The 14,232-nt window shown below is 42.3% G+C and overlaps 5 protein-coding genes across 6 annotated transcripts in view; all 5 read left to right on the top strand.

The window, feature by feature from the left end:
* LOC139648202 (protocadherin alpha-C2-like) overlaps positions 1 to 14,232 on the top strand; it is a 90,953-nt gene that overhangs the window by 32,431 nt on the left and 44,290 nt on the right. The window lies entirely within an intron of this gene.
* Positions 750 to 3,690, top strand: LOC139648208 (protocadherin alpha-3-like). The gene is made up of 2 exons (XM_071524263.1): positions 750 to 3,128; positions 3,676 to 3,690. Exons 1-2 carry the CDS (start codon positions 750 to 752, stop codon positions 3,688 to 3,690), a joined length of 2,394 nt encoding a protein of 797 aa, XP_071380364.1.
* LOC139648207 (protocadherin alpha-2-like) lies at positions 4,407 to 7,916 on the top strand. The gene is made up of 2 exons (XM_071524262.1): positions 4,407 to 6,785; positions 7,905 to 7,916. Exons 1-2 carry the CDS (start codon positions 4,407 to 4,409, stop codon positions 7,914 to 7,916), a joined length of 2,391 nt encoding a protein of 796 aa, XP_071380363.1.
* On the top strand, positions 8,074 to 10,506 carry LOC139648206 (protocadherin alpha-C2-like). Its single transcript, XM_071524261.1, has one exon. It carries the CDS (start codon positions 8,074 to 8,076, stop codon positions 10,504 to 10,506), a length of 2,433 nt encoding a protein of 810 aa, XP_071380362.1.
* On the top strand, positions 11,630 to 14,026 carry LOC139648205 (protocadherin alpha-8-like). The gene has a single exon (XM_071524259.1). It carries the CDS (start codon positions 11,630 to 11,632, stop codon positions 14,024 to 14,026), a length of 2,397 nt encoding a protein of 798 aa, XP_071380360.1.

Below are 14,232 nucleotides of genomic sequence, written 5' to 3'. Positions count from 1 at the left end.
GAACCACTCTTCTCTTCTCAACAATACTACATTAATTTGTGACACTGAAATTGTATACACCACTGGACCTCTCAACCAGTGGCACAACTTCCTAACCTGCCCATCTGGGTAATACTATGTTTAGGTCTCATAACAACGAGTTGAGATTCATATGGTGTCCGTGGTCCTTAAATTGTTGTTAAAATCAATTCTTAGCAGATAATCTCATGTCTTCTTCATGAATAATATTAATTGCTTGGAGACAACGAGCATGTAAAACACCTAGAGAATAATGTGAATCAATATTGTATTAATGAATAGCAAGCTGAACTTTAGTTACTCTCTCTATGGTTTGATTTACTGATATTATGAGTTTAATCTCTTTCTGTGTAGAGGTGAGGTCTTATAAGTCCCAACCATTAATTATGGTGGTTTGGTCCAACATAGTAGTTTCTCATTAATGCAGTTCATTAGACATAACGAACACTTCCTCTTCTCTTTTGGGCTATCTAAACTGTATACCAAAGAAACACGTGGTGTCGCTGGAGACCACAGAAAATAATGAGTTCAGTGTCTAAAACTCCTCCTCCGTTCATGAAAAAGGGAAAACGTCATCAGCTCGTAGTGCTTTGTGGAAAAAGGAAACAGTCGAATGGAGCCGTTGCGAGAAGGGTTGGACCTTAAGCAAGATTGGATATATAACAGTTTGTTTTAATTTTTTTTTTGTGCATATGCGGCAACTTGGATTCGATTATTTTGATTAAACAGCGATGGCTGCTCGGGAACAATGGGATTATTTTGGGGGTCTGTTTGTCGCTCTGCTTTGTCTCTGTGACTGGTCTGCGGCTCAGATATCTTATTCAGTTTCAGAGGAGGTGGACAAAGGCACGGTAGTGGGGAATCTCGCTAAGGATTTAAACCTCAATGTGCAGGAACTGGAAGCCACTGGTCTTCGGATTAACTCGGGGTATAAAACGCGGTATTTTGAGGTAAATCAGAAAACTGGAATTCTGTTCGTTAACGAGAGGATAGACCGAGAGGAGCTTTGTCCTAATACGATAAAGTGCTCTTTAAATATAGAGGCCATATTGAGTCATCCTCGAAGTCTCCATCGAATTGAGGTTAATATTCTTGATATTAATGACCATTCGCCATATTTTCTGGAGGAAACAAGTGCAGTTGATATGTCTGAGTCTTCATTTCCCGGGGAGAGGTATCCACTGCCGATAGCTCATGACGCAGACATAGGCAGTAACTCGGTAAAGAGCTACAAGCTGAGCTCAAATGAATACTTCACCGTGGATGTGCAGAGCAGTGGAGAGCAGAGTGCGTCTGCTGAATTGGTGCTGCAGAAAGCTTTAGACAGAGAGAAACAGGCTGTTATTGAACTCACACTGACCGCTGTAGATGGAGGTAAACCTGTTAGATCGGGTTCATTACAAATTATAGTGAATGTAATGGATGTAAATGATAATTCCCCTTCGTTTAGTAAACCTCTCTACAAAGTTCAGGTTGTTGAAAATGCGAAGTTTGGAGCCATATTATTAACACTGAGCGCTACTGACTTAGATGAAGGTGTCAATAGTCAGCTTGTATACACTTTTACAGAAAGGGGACGTTTAAACCCAGATGATACATTTTCCCTGAACGATGAAACTGGTGAAATTACTGTAAAGGGGAATATTGATTATGAGGAAACTCAAGCGTATGAAATTCGTGTGCAAGCACGAGATAAAGGGACTCCTCCTCGCAGTGCACATGGCAAGGTTTTAGTAGAAGTTATTGATGTCAATGACAATTCTCCACAAATCTTAGTGTCATCACTCATGAGTCCAGTAAAAGAGGACGCTGAAATAGGAACAGTTGTCGCTTTGGTGACTATAACTGATAAAGATGGAGGCAAAAATGGCCTCACAGACTGTAAGCTCACTGGCTCCGTGCCATTTAAATTAAAATCAAACTATAAGAATTATTATTCATTGTTGGTTGACGGGCATCTTGACAGAGAGAGTGTTTCCCAGTATAATGTCTCAATTACGGCTACAGATGAGGGGACCCCGCCTCTATCGAGCACCAGCGTTATTACCGTTCACATTTCTGATGTCAATGACAACGCGCCTCGTTTCCTGGAACCTATTATTAATGTTTATGTGAAAGAGAATAGTCCAGTGGGAGCCGTTATTCATACTATGACGACCTTTGATGCAGATTTGAATGAAAACGCAAAAACAACATATTCCTTGATTGATAATTCTCTGAAGAACACCCACATAGCCTCAATGGTAAACATCAACTCAGAGACTGGAGATATAGTCAGTCTACAGTCCTTTAACTTTGAGGAGTTAAAAACGTTCCAGTTTAAAGTTCAGGCCACAGACTCTGGTGTTCCTCCGCTCAGCAGCAACGTGACTGTGAACGTTTTTATCCTGGATGAGAATGACAACAGTCCCGGGATTCTCGCGCCCTATTCTGAGCACGGCTCCGTTAACAGTGAGAACATTCCCTATTCTGCTGAAGCGGGCTACTTTGTGGCCAAGATCCGGGCTGTAGACGCAGACTCTGGCTACAATGCCTTGCTTTCTTATCACATCTCTGAGCCCAAGGGAACCAACCTCTTCCGAATCGGAACCAGCACCGGGGAAATCAGGACTAAGAGGCGAATGAGTGACAATGACGTGAAGACTCACCCGCTGGTGGTGTTGGTTTGTGATAACGGAGAACCCTCCCTGTCAGCTACTGTGTCTATTGATGTAGTGGTGGTTGAAAGCACAGCTGACATCCAGACTCAGTTCAGACACGTGCCGATAAAGGAGGAGAGCTTCTCTGATTTAAACCTGTATTTGCTGATCGCCATTGTGTCGGTGTCAGTGATCTTTCTACTGAGCCTCATCAGTTTAATAGCTGTCAAATGCCACAGGACCGACGGCAGTTTCAGCAGGTACAGCGCCCCAATGATCACCACCCACCCTGACGGGAGCTGGTCTTACTCTAAATCTACTCAGCAGTATGACGTGTGTTTCAGCTCAGACACACTGAAGAGTGACGTAGTGGTTTTCCCCGCGCCGTTTCCGCCTGTAGATGCGGAACTGATCAGTATTAACGGAGGTGACACTTTTAGCCGGACTCAGACTTTACCCAATAAGGAAAAGGTAAGCGTATTGACACATGAAATATATGGCTACTATTCGCATTATATGTTGTTTAATAGATGTATAACTTCAGCTGTATCTAATACACTGAAGGTATAGAAGCAAACCTGTTAAAAAACCCATCGTTTTCATATTCCCTTTTGAGAACTAAATTTATGAGCTTTTTCATATTTTTAAATCGGTAAAGATGCTAAAATGTCTTTCCCTTCATTGAAACCAGATACCATTGAATTACTAGCTCAGTAGTAACATGAATAGTTTGAAGAGATACTTTTTGTCTGCGTTTGGTCCTGCTCAGTGGAAATGGCGCTCTCCATGGTGCTTACATCTCTCAACGTTTTCAAGGCTTCAAAACATTCTCGAACAGTTTGCTTGATTCAACGTAAATATTTGTTACACTCAATGAAGCACAGCTGATCTGTCCACTGCCCGTCAAAGTGGCACAGTAGCTTACCCAGCCATGTCAAAGGGTTAGTTTCAATATAGGTCTGCAACTTTTTAGGATTGTGTTGGCATAGATGCTTGACACAATAGCTTTCCCAAACAGGGGCAGCAGAAGTAGGTAAAATAAGAGGGCACATAATTGTGGTGGTGCCCACAATTAGGTGCAAACCCTTTTTCTTAGATAATCAGGTGGCTTTGTAACTGCTGTTTCCAAATTCGTGGCCATGTAGGCATATTTCTGAATTTGTTCACGAACTGTCATGCAATGTTCTTTTCATTTGACACATGGCCTACAGTAGGAAATCCGAGTTAAGCCTTTATTTTATGTTTTACAATAATGCATATATTCTTAACCTCGTGACTAGGCACAGCCTTCTTCTCTGGTAGTTAATTTATTTGTATCTGCTATTGCTTAGTCTGTTTCACTGTTTTTTATTGTCTCGTCTTTGTAATCAAGACAGTGCTTCAACGAATCCCATATTCATTTAGGACTTGGTATATTTGTTTATCAAAAGACCTTCACTCATGATGTGTTGCTATTATTTAGTGTTAGTGGACCTATCTAATATAGTATATCAAACAAACACAAGATGTCGCTGGAGACCACATATACAAGCGTTTGCATTAATTCCCCAAAACTCCTCCTCCGTTGACGGTGAAAAAAGAAGCTGCCTGCATGCTTTGTAGGGATGGGTTAGTAAACCACTCGGAAGATGATCCCGAGACGAAAGGAGCTTGGCTATCAGCACATACCTCCATATATTTGACTGATTCTTTAAGTTTTTTGTGGATGAATGACATTCATTTGGCTGAAGGTCTTTCCTAAACAAAAGGATGAGTCGTCGACAGAACAGACAGGCCGACTGGATTCTGTGCGCCATTCTTCTTTGTTTATCTGACTGGTCTGCAGCTCAGATATCCTACTCCGTTTCCGAGGAGGTGGACAAAGGCACGGTGGTGGGGAATCTCGCAAAGGATTTAAACATTAAAATACAGGAACTAGAGGAACGGAGTCTTCGGATTGTATCGGGATACAGTAAGAGATATTTCGAGGCTAATTTAAGAACAGGAGAGCTGTTTGTAGATGACAGGATAGACCGAGAGGAGCTTTGTCCGAATTTGTTGAAGTGCTCCTTAAATATAGAGGCATTATTGAGCCATCCTATGAATCTTTATCGCATTGAGGTCAATCTTGTTGACATAAATGATAACGCGCCCGTATTCCTTGAGCAAAATCACGTATTTAACATCTCCGAGTCTTCTTCAACGGGAGAGAGGTATCCGCTCCCGATAGCTCAAGATGCAGATACTGGCAGTAATTCCATAAAAAGCTACAAGTTAAGCCCGAACGACCATTTCTCCCTGGATGTACAGAGCAGTGGAGAGCAGAGTATATCCGCGGAGTTAGTGCTTCAGAAAGCTTTAGACCGGGAGAAACAGGCTGTTATTAAACTGACATTGACCGCTGTAGATGGAGGAAAACCACCGAGATCGGGCACGTTACAGATCCTTGTGAACGTGATAGATGTAAACGATAATACGCCATCGTTTAGTAAATCTCTTTATAAAGTCCGTGTCAACGAAAATGTGTCATTAGGTACAACAATATTGAAGTTAAATGCAAGTGATTTAGACGAGGGTCCACATTCGGACATTAGATATTCTTTTATGAAACGTGGAAATGTGGACTCTGCTGGAAAATTCATTGTTGATTCCGAAAGTGGTGAGATTATTGTGAGGGCTAATTTAGATTACGAGGAAATCACTGCATATGAATTACGAATTCAAGCGACAGACCAAGGCGCTTCCCCTCGTAGTGGTTATTCTAAAGTATTGATTGAGGTTGTTGATATTAATGACAATGCTCCAGAAATCTCGATAACTTCACTTATGAGTCCAGTGAAGGAAAACGCTGAAATTGGAACAGTGATCGCATTAGTTACAGTGACTGATAAGGATGGTGGGCAGAATGGCCTTACCAACTGTAAACTCAGTGATTCAGTCCCTTTCAAACTAAAATCAAATTACAAAAACTATTATTCTTTGACAGTTGATGGGCTTCTTGACAGGGAGAGCACATCACAGTACAATGTCACCATTACAGCTACTGATGAAGGAACTCCACCTCTGTCCAGCACTGGTGTTATCACTGTACAAATTTCTGATGTGAATGACAACGCGCCTCGTTTCCCAGAAGGCAGTATTAATGTTTATGTGAAGGAGAATAGCCCAGTTGGAGATATTGTCAAAACAATAACTGCAGATGATGCCGACGTAGATGAAAATGCAAAATTGTCTTATTCATTATTGGATAATTCTCCTAAAGATCTTCCCATTTCATCAGTTGTAAACATCAACTCAGAGACTGGAGATATAGTCAGCCTGCAGTCTTTCAACTTTGAGGAGTTAAAAACGTTCCAGTTTAAAGTTCAGGCCACAGACTCTGGTGTTCCTCCACTCAGCAGCAACGTGACTGTGAACGTTTTAATCCTGGATGAGAATGACAACAGTCCCGGGATTCTCGCGCCCTATTCTGAGCACGGCTCCGTTAACAGTGAGAACATTCCCTATTCTGCTGAAGCGGGCTACTTTGTGGCCAAGATCCGGGCTGTAGACGCAGACTCTGGCTACAATGCGCTGCTTTCTTATCACATCTCTGAGCCCAAGGGAACCAACCTCTTCCGAATCGGAACCAGCACCGGGGAAATCAGGACTAAGAGGCGAATGAGTGACAATGACGTGAAGACTCACCCGTTGGTGGTGTTGGTTTGTGATAACGGAGAACCCTCCCTGTCAGCTACTGTGTCTATTGATGTAGTGGTGGTTGAAAGCACAGCTGACATCCAGACTCAGTTCAGACACGTGCCGATAAAGGAGGAGAGCTTCTCTGATTTAAACCTGTATTTGCTGATCGCCATTGTGTCGGTGTCAGTGATCTTTCTACTGAGCCTCATCAGTTTAATAGCTGTCAAATGCCACAGGACAGACGGCAGTTTCAGCAGGTACAGCGCCCCAATGATCACCACCCACCCTGACGGGAGCTGGTCTTACTCTAAATCTACTCAGCAGTATGACGTGTGTTTCAGTTCAGACACACTTAAGAGTGACGTAGTGGTTTTCCCCGCGCCGTTTCCACCTGTAGATGCGGAACTGATCAGTATTAACGGAGGGGACACTTTTAGCCGGACTCAGACTTTACCCAACAAAGAAAAGGTAAGAGCTCGTGTGTCTATATATAGTTTTTTTTGTTGGTATCTCAAAGTTTGTAACGTAAAAGATCTAAGGGGTTTCATATTCTTGTTTATCCCACAACAAACTAAATGACAATTCATAGTTGTCGATCAGTATTAACGGAGGAGACACTTTTAACCGGACTCAGACTTTAACGAATAAAGAGAAGGTATGTTGTGCTCAGTAAACATAGTATTTCCCCTTTTTTCTGTAACACTTCCATTTTATTTGATCATCATTGTTATCATTGTTTTTTCCATCTCTATTGGTTTTCCTGTCTGTTATGACGTTTGTGGTAAAGACATCATCACTTCTTAATTGTGCTATTCAACAAAAGCTTGTGAAACAGTGATGAGCCGAGACAGTTTTACCCGGACTCTGCACTGGTCATTTCATGAATGCTTTTGTCTAAAGTGCCTCAGGTGTGCCGTTACTTTTCAGTTGATTAATGAACTCCCAATCCTTGCAATGTTGGTGTTCTCCTTGGGTTAGCCGGACAGGACTTTAACTTTACCAAAACAACAATACGGTGTGTAAGTGTAGATTTGTGTTAAGCAGGTTATTCGCTGGAATTTGATCACATGGTCGTTTCGAAAGTGTTCCCCAGTGACATCGTATCAGGAGGTTGATAAGCAGACCAGGCACTCTACTGTATTTTGCTTGTATTGCAACGGCTCTATCCATGGTGCTGAAGTGCATCTTTAAACGCTGGACATTACTGGTCTTGTTTGCTTTTTAAGTAATTTAGTTTTTTTATGTTTCAAGCTGTGTAGAATTACTACTCATAGACCATGGAACGAACTATGTTAAGTACAATGGTTAATTTAATACAGAGCATAAGTTTAATTAAGGTTTAACTTAGGTCTGCTCCTTTCCCGAAAATTTAAGATGTTCTAAGTGCCAGCCCTTCAGCCAACAAATGTGTACTTTATATAGACCTATATGTGACTGAATATTTTTTTTTCTAATAACATTACGAATCATTTCGGCTCACAGTATACTATCCCAACTTTGATTTGTCTATCAATCACCGCGTGGTGTCGCTTGAGACCACAGTAACGAGTGCATCCACATCTCATAAAACTCCTCCTTCCTCAATAGGGAAATGAATAGCGTCATTGACCTTTTGCTTCAGTAATAGACAGTCAGATCGTGCTGTTGCAACTAGTGCTGGAGCTTACGTAGAAAAAATAATCAGTTTTTACCGGATTTGTCTATATTTCTTGGACATAAATGATTGCTTGGATTCAGTTGTTTTGTTCAAACAACGATGGGTGTTCGAGGACAAAAGGAATATGCCTGGATCCAAATCGTTGCGTTGCTTTGTCTCTGTGGCTGTTCTTCCTCTCAGATATCTTACTCCATTTCCGAGGAGGTGAACAAAGGCACGGTAGTGGGGAATCTCGCAAAGGATTTAAACCTCAATGTACAGGAACTAGAGTCAAGGGATCTCCGAATTGTCTCGGGTTACAGTAAGAAATATTTTGATGTGAATTTGCGGACCGGAAACCTCTTTGTTGACGAGAGGATAGACAGAGAGGAGATTTGCCCCGACTCGGTAAAATGCTCCCTGAAAATACAGGCCCTATTAAGCAATCCAATAAATTTGCACCGCATTGAGGTCAGTGTTTTAGATATAAATGATAACGCGCCTACTTTCGTTGAACGATCATTTACTTTGAACATTTCTGAATCATTGTCACCGGGTGAGCGATATCTCCTACCAATAGCAGTCGATGCAGACATGGGCAGTAACTCAGTAAAAAGCTACAAGCTGAGCCCCAGTGGTTATTTCTCCCTAGATGTGCAAAGCGGTGGAGAGCAGAGTGTGTCTGCTGAGTTAGTATTGCAGAAAGCTTTAGACCGAGAGAAGCAGTCGCTTATTAAACTCACTTTGACCGCTGCAGATGGAGGAAAGCCTCCCAGATCAGGAACGTTACAGATCATAGTGAATGTAATGGATGTTAACGATAACACACCCACCTTCAGTAAATCATTGTATAAGGCTCATGTGAATGAAAATGTTCCATTTGGAACGATGGTGATACAGCTAAACGCGTCTGATTTAGACGAGGGGCTCAACGGTAAGCTTATCTATTCTTTTATCAAACGTGGCAACGTAGATCCTTCAGATATATTTGATATTGACGCAAACACAGGGGAAATTACAGTTAAGGGTACATTGGATCATGAAAAAACGCCTGCGTATGAAATTCGAGTTCAAGTTAAAGATCAAGGTTCTATTCCTCGTAGTGCTCATGGTAAACTATTAATAGAAGTAACTGATATCAATGATAATGCTCCAGAGATAACGGTGACTTCACTTCGGAACCCGGTGAAAGAAAACGCTGAGACAGGAACAGTTGTTGCTTTGGTAACTGTCAGCGATAAAGATGGAGGGAAGAATGGTGTCAATAACTGTAAAGTAACTGGCGTTGTCCCTTTTAAGCTCGAATCGAACTACAAGAATGAATATTCTTTGGTTGTGGATGGGCCTCTCGACAGAGAGAGGGCATCTCAGTATAATGTCACCATCACCGCTACTGATGAAGGGATCTCGCCTCTCTCGAGTACCAGCACTGTCATTGTTCACATTTCTGATGTCAATGACAATGCACCTCACTTCTTAGAACCCATGGTAAATGTTTATGTGAAGGAAAACAGTGAAGTCGGTGCTGTTATCTACACAATGAATGCATATGACCCAGATTCAGATGATAATGCAAAATTGACGTACTCTTTGTTAGAAGGTTCTCCTCGAAATATCCCGATATCGTCAGTTGTAAATATAAATTCAGAAAATGGAGACATAGTCAGCCTGCAGTCTTTTAACTTTGAGGAGTTAAAAACATTTCAGTTTAAAGTTCAGGCCACAGACTCTGGTGTTCCTCCGCTCAGCAGCAACGTGACTGTGAACGTTTTAATCCTGGATGAGAATGACAACAGTCCCGGGATTCTCGCGCCCTATTCTGAGCACGGCTCCGTTAACAGTGAGAACATTCCCTATTCTGCTGAAGCGGGCTACTTTGTGGCCAAGATCCGGGCTGTAGACGCAGACTCTGGCTACAATGCGCTGCTTTCTTATCACATCTCTGAGCCCAAGGGAACCAGCCTCTTCCGAATCGGAACCAGCACCGGGGAAATCAGGACTAAGAGGCGAATGAGTGACAATGACGTGAAGACTCACCCGTTGGTGGTGTTGGTTTGTGATAACGGAGAACCCTCCCTGTCAGCTACTGTGTCTATTGATGTAGTGGTGGTTGAAAGCACAGCTGACATCCAGACTCAGTTCAGACACGTGCCGATAAAGGAGGAGAGCTTCTCTGATTTAAACCTGTATTTGCTGATCGCCATTGTGTCGGTGTCAGTGATCTTTCTACTGAGCCTCATCAGTTTAATAGCTGTCAAATGCCACAGGACAGACGGCAGTTTCAGCAGGTACAGCGCCCCAATGATCACCACCCACCCTGACGGGAGCTGGTCTTACTCTAAATCTACTCAGCAGTATGACGTGTGTTTCAGCTCAGACACACTGAAGAGTGACGTAGTGGTTTTCCCGGCGCCGTTTCCGCCTGTAGATGCGGAACTGATCAGTATTAACGGAGGGGACACTTTTAGCCGGACTCAGACTTTACCCAGCAAGGAGAAGGTATGTGTTCCAAAGTTTGTATTGAATGTTTCTAAAATTGAAAGCAATGTTTAGGTTGTAATATAATGGTAGCCTATAGGCTGACTGATTATTATTCCCATGATTCATTTTTATGCAAGATTTTATCGTGCATAGGCGATTAACAAAAGGAGTTGACAGGAAGGCAGCAAATATCACCAGCTCGCTCCCCAGTTGCCGTTGACAAAGCAAGCAATCCATTTTTCATGATCACATGACCGAACTTTGTAGGAATTGACCTATTGAAATGATCAGCACCGATGGAAATCAGGTTGCTTGGCTACAACTACCATCTGTAGCCTAAAATAACTCCTAACCCTGTCAGAATCGGTCTCATAGCCTGCAAAATACCTAACACCAACAGGGTATATCAGTGTAGTTTTAACTTAGACATTGTCAACATTGTCAAACACTTTGAAGAGATGATCGTTTGAAAATGTCTGCTGAAATCAGCACATCAGTATGAGTTGACGCTTCCTAAGCAGTTTATATTGAAACAGCGCTCTCCATGGTGCTGAACTGAGTGTTTCTACTCTTTACTTTCTGTAGCATTCTGTTGCAAAACAAACGTTTTGGGGTTTTTTTATATTATGGGACGTTGAAAGTATTCTATTTACATTTTTTTTAAGTAAATTGATGAGGCATGACTAATTTCCTGAAAACGTTGTTTACACCTTTTCATCTGTGTAGACGTATTTTCCTCCTGAATATTTAATTAAGTGTTTATATATCAAAATGGTTTATTTGTTAATTTAATACCGAAATAACCTTTAATTTTGTTCTGATAAATTGAGGCTCGTTATTGTGCCAACGATTTAATGTATTGGGAGCCCCAACCCACCAACTAACAATTGATTTGTTTAACATCAGCAAATCATTTGGCCAAGTATTACTCAAATTTGTGTTGACCTATCTATCAGGTAACACATGATGTCGCTGGAGACCATAGAAACAAATGTTTCTGTATGTCTAAAACTCCTCCTCCCTGTATGGGAAAATGAAAACCGTCATCGGCCCTTAGTTTCGGTAACAGAGAGACACGGATGGTGCTGTAGCGAGAAGGGCTGCACCTTTCCCAGAAAAACATCTAATTTATGACGGATTTATCTATTTTGGATATAAATGATTAATTTGATTCAGTTATTTTGTTCAAACAACGATGGGTGTTCGAGGACAAAAGGAATATGCCTGGATTCAAATCGTTGCGTTGCTTTGTCTCTGTGACTGGTCTGCTTCTCAGATATCTTACTCCATTTCCGAGGAGGTGAACAAAGGCACGGTAGTGGGGAATCTCGCAAAGGATTTAAACCTCAATGTACAGGAACTAGAGTCAAGGGATCTCCGAATTGTATCGGGTTACAGTAAGAAATATTTTGATGTGAATCTGCGGACTGGAAACCTCTTTGTTGACGAGAGGATAGACAGAGAGGAGATTTGTCCGACCACGGTAAAATGCTCATTGAAAATACAGGCTGTTTTAAGCAATCCAATGAATGTACACCGCATTGAAGTCAGTGTTTTAGATATAAATGATAACGCGCCTGCTTTCATTGAACAATCGTATTCTTTTAACATTTCTGAATCATTGTCACCGGGAGAGCAATACCTCCTTCCAATAGCAATAGATACAGATGTAGGCAGCAACTCAGTAAAGAGCTACAAGCTGAGCCAAAATGAACATTTCTCGCTTGATGTGCAGAGCGGTGGAGAGCAGAGTGCGTCTGCTGAGTTAGTGCTGCAGAAAGCTTTAGACCGAGAAAAACAGCCGGTTATTAAACTTATCCTGACCGCTGTAGATGGAGGTAAACCTCCTAGATCGGGGACATTGCAGTTAAATGTAAATGTAATAGATGCCAATGATAATGCACCCACCTTTAGCAAATCGCTTTATAAAGTGAGTGTCAGTGAAAATGCTGTTCCTGGAACAGTGATAATAAAGTTAAATGCAACAGATTTAGACGAGGGTATGAACAGTAAGCTTGTATATTCCTTTATCAAACGAGGCAATATCGATCCATCTGACATATTTGATATAAAGTCCGAAACGGGGGAAATTACTGTTAAGGGGACGTTAGACTCTGAGGACACGCCAGCTTATGAAGTTAGGGTTCAGGCAATGGACCAAGGCCATTCGCCTCGTAGTGCCCACGCTAAGCTACTGATACAGATAATTGATGTGAACGACAATGCCCCTGAAATATCAGTGACGTCACTCATGACGCCAGTAAAAGAAGACGCAGAGTTGGGGACAATCGTTGCTTTGGTTACAGTGAGTGATAAAGATGGAGGAAACAATGGTATCACGAACTGTAAGCTAGTGGGGTCTGTTCCGTTTAAGCTTAAGTCGAACTACAAAAATGATTATTCATTAGTAGTAGATGGGCCTTTGGACAGAGAAAGCACTTCTCATTACAGTGTCACCATTACAGCCACCGATGAAGGAACCCCGCCTCTCTCCAGTACCAGTGTTGTTATTGTTCACGTTTCTGATGTCAATGACAACGCACCTAGTTTTACAGAGCCTGTCGTTAAAGTTTATGTGAAAGAGAATAGTCCAACAGGGGCCGTTATCTCCAAAATAAATGCTTTTGATCCTGATTCAGACGGAAATGCAAAATTGGCTTACACATTGCTGGACAGTTATCCCAGAAATATTCCGATTTCATCAATGGTAAACATCAACTCAGAGACTGGAGATATAGTCAGCCTGCAGTCTTTCAACTTTGAGGAGTTAAAAACGTTCCAGTTTAAAGTTCAGGCCACAGACTCTGGTGTTCCTCCGCTCAGCAGCAACGTCACTGTAAACGTTTTTATCCTGGATGAGAATGACAACAGTCCCGGGATCCTCGCGCCCTATTCTGAGCACGGCTCCGTTAACAGTGAGAACATTCCCTATTCTGCTGAAGCGGGCTACTTTGTGGCCAAGATCCGGGCTGTAGACGCAGACTCTGGCTACAATGCGCTGCTTTCTTATCACATCTCTGAGCCCAAGGGAACCAACCTCTTCCGAATCGGAACCAGCACCGGGGAAATCAGGACTAAGAGGCGAATGAGTGACAATGACGTGAAAACTCACCCGTTGGTGGTGTTGGTTTGTGATAACGGAGAACCCTCCCTGTCAGCTACTGTGTCTATTGATGTAGTGGTGGTTGAAAGCACAGCTGACATCCAGACTCAGTTCAGACACGTACCGATAAAGGAGGAGAGCTTCTCTGATTTAAACCTGTATTTGCTGATCGCCATTGTGTCGGTGTCAGTGATCTTTCTACTGAGCTTCATCAGTTTAATAGCTGTCAAATGCCACAGGACAGACGGCAGTTTCAGCAGGTACAGCGCCCCAATGATCACCACCCACCCTGACGGGAGCTGGTCTTACTCTAAATCTACTCAGCAGTATGACGTGTGTTTCAGCTCAGACACACTGAAGAGTGACGTAGTGGTTTTCCCGGCGCCGTTTCCGCCTGTAGATGCGGAACTGATCAGTATTAACGGAGGGGACACTTTTAGCCGGACCCAGACTTTACCCAGCAAAGAAAAGGTACGTAATGCCCCTTAAGAACTAGTTGGTCTTGATCGGACCTTTGAATGTGGAAATATTGTTGCTTTCAAACAGACCCAATATGGGCCTGGCTTCATTCACAGACTTGCATCATAAAAGGCGTGGCGGTTAGGCCCATGTCGCTTTCCGTGGTGCTGAAAGCAACAATGTTACCTTTTTTTGTTGCTCTCTTTTGTTTATGATTCTCACATTCCAAAACTTAT

Source organism: Centroberyx affinis, unplaced genomic scaffold (genome assembly GCF_046629955.1).
Source record: "Centroberyx affinis isolate AG114_WGS23_722 - 3 ecotype Tasmania unplaced genomic scaffold, CSIRO-AGI_Caff_v1 ptg001172l_1, whole genome shotgun sequence".
Taxonomy (NCBI): Eukaryota; Metazoa; Chordata; class Actinopteri; order Beryciformes; family Berycidae; genus Centroberyx; species Centroberyx affinis.
The sequence above is the reverse complement of the archived record's forward strand: the minus strand, read 5'-3'. Positions and strand labels throughout refer to the sequence as shown.

What these genes read in the sequence shown, in the direction of transcription:
- LOC139648208 (XM_071524263.1), top strand. Translation starts at nt 750, where the DNA reads ATGGCTGCTCGGGAACAATGGGATTATTTTGGGGGTCTGTTTGTCGCT.
- LOC139648207 (XM_071524262.1), top strand. Translation starts at nt 4,407, where the DNA reads ATGAGTCGTCGACAGAACAGACAGGCCGACTGGATTCTGTGCGCCATT.
- LOC139648206 (XM_071524261.1), top strand. Translation starts at nt 8,074, where the DNA reads ATGGGTGTTCGAGGACAAAAGGAATATGCCTGGATCCAAATCGTTGCG.
- LOC139648205 (XM_071524259.1), top strand. Translation starts at nt 11,630, where the DNA reads ATGGGTGTTCGAGGACAAAAGGAATATGCCTGGATTCAAATCGTTGCG.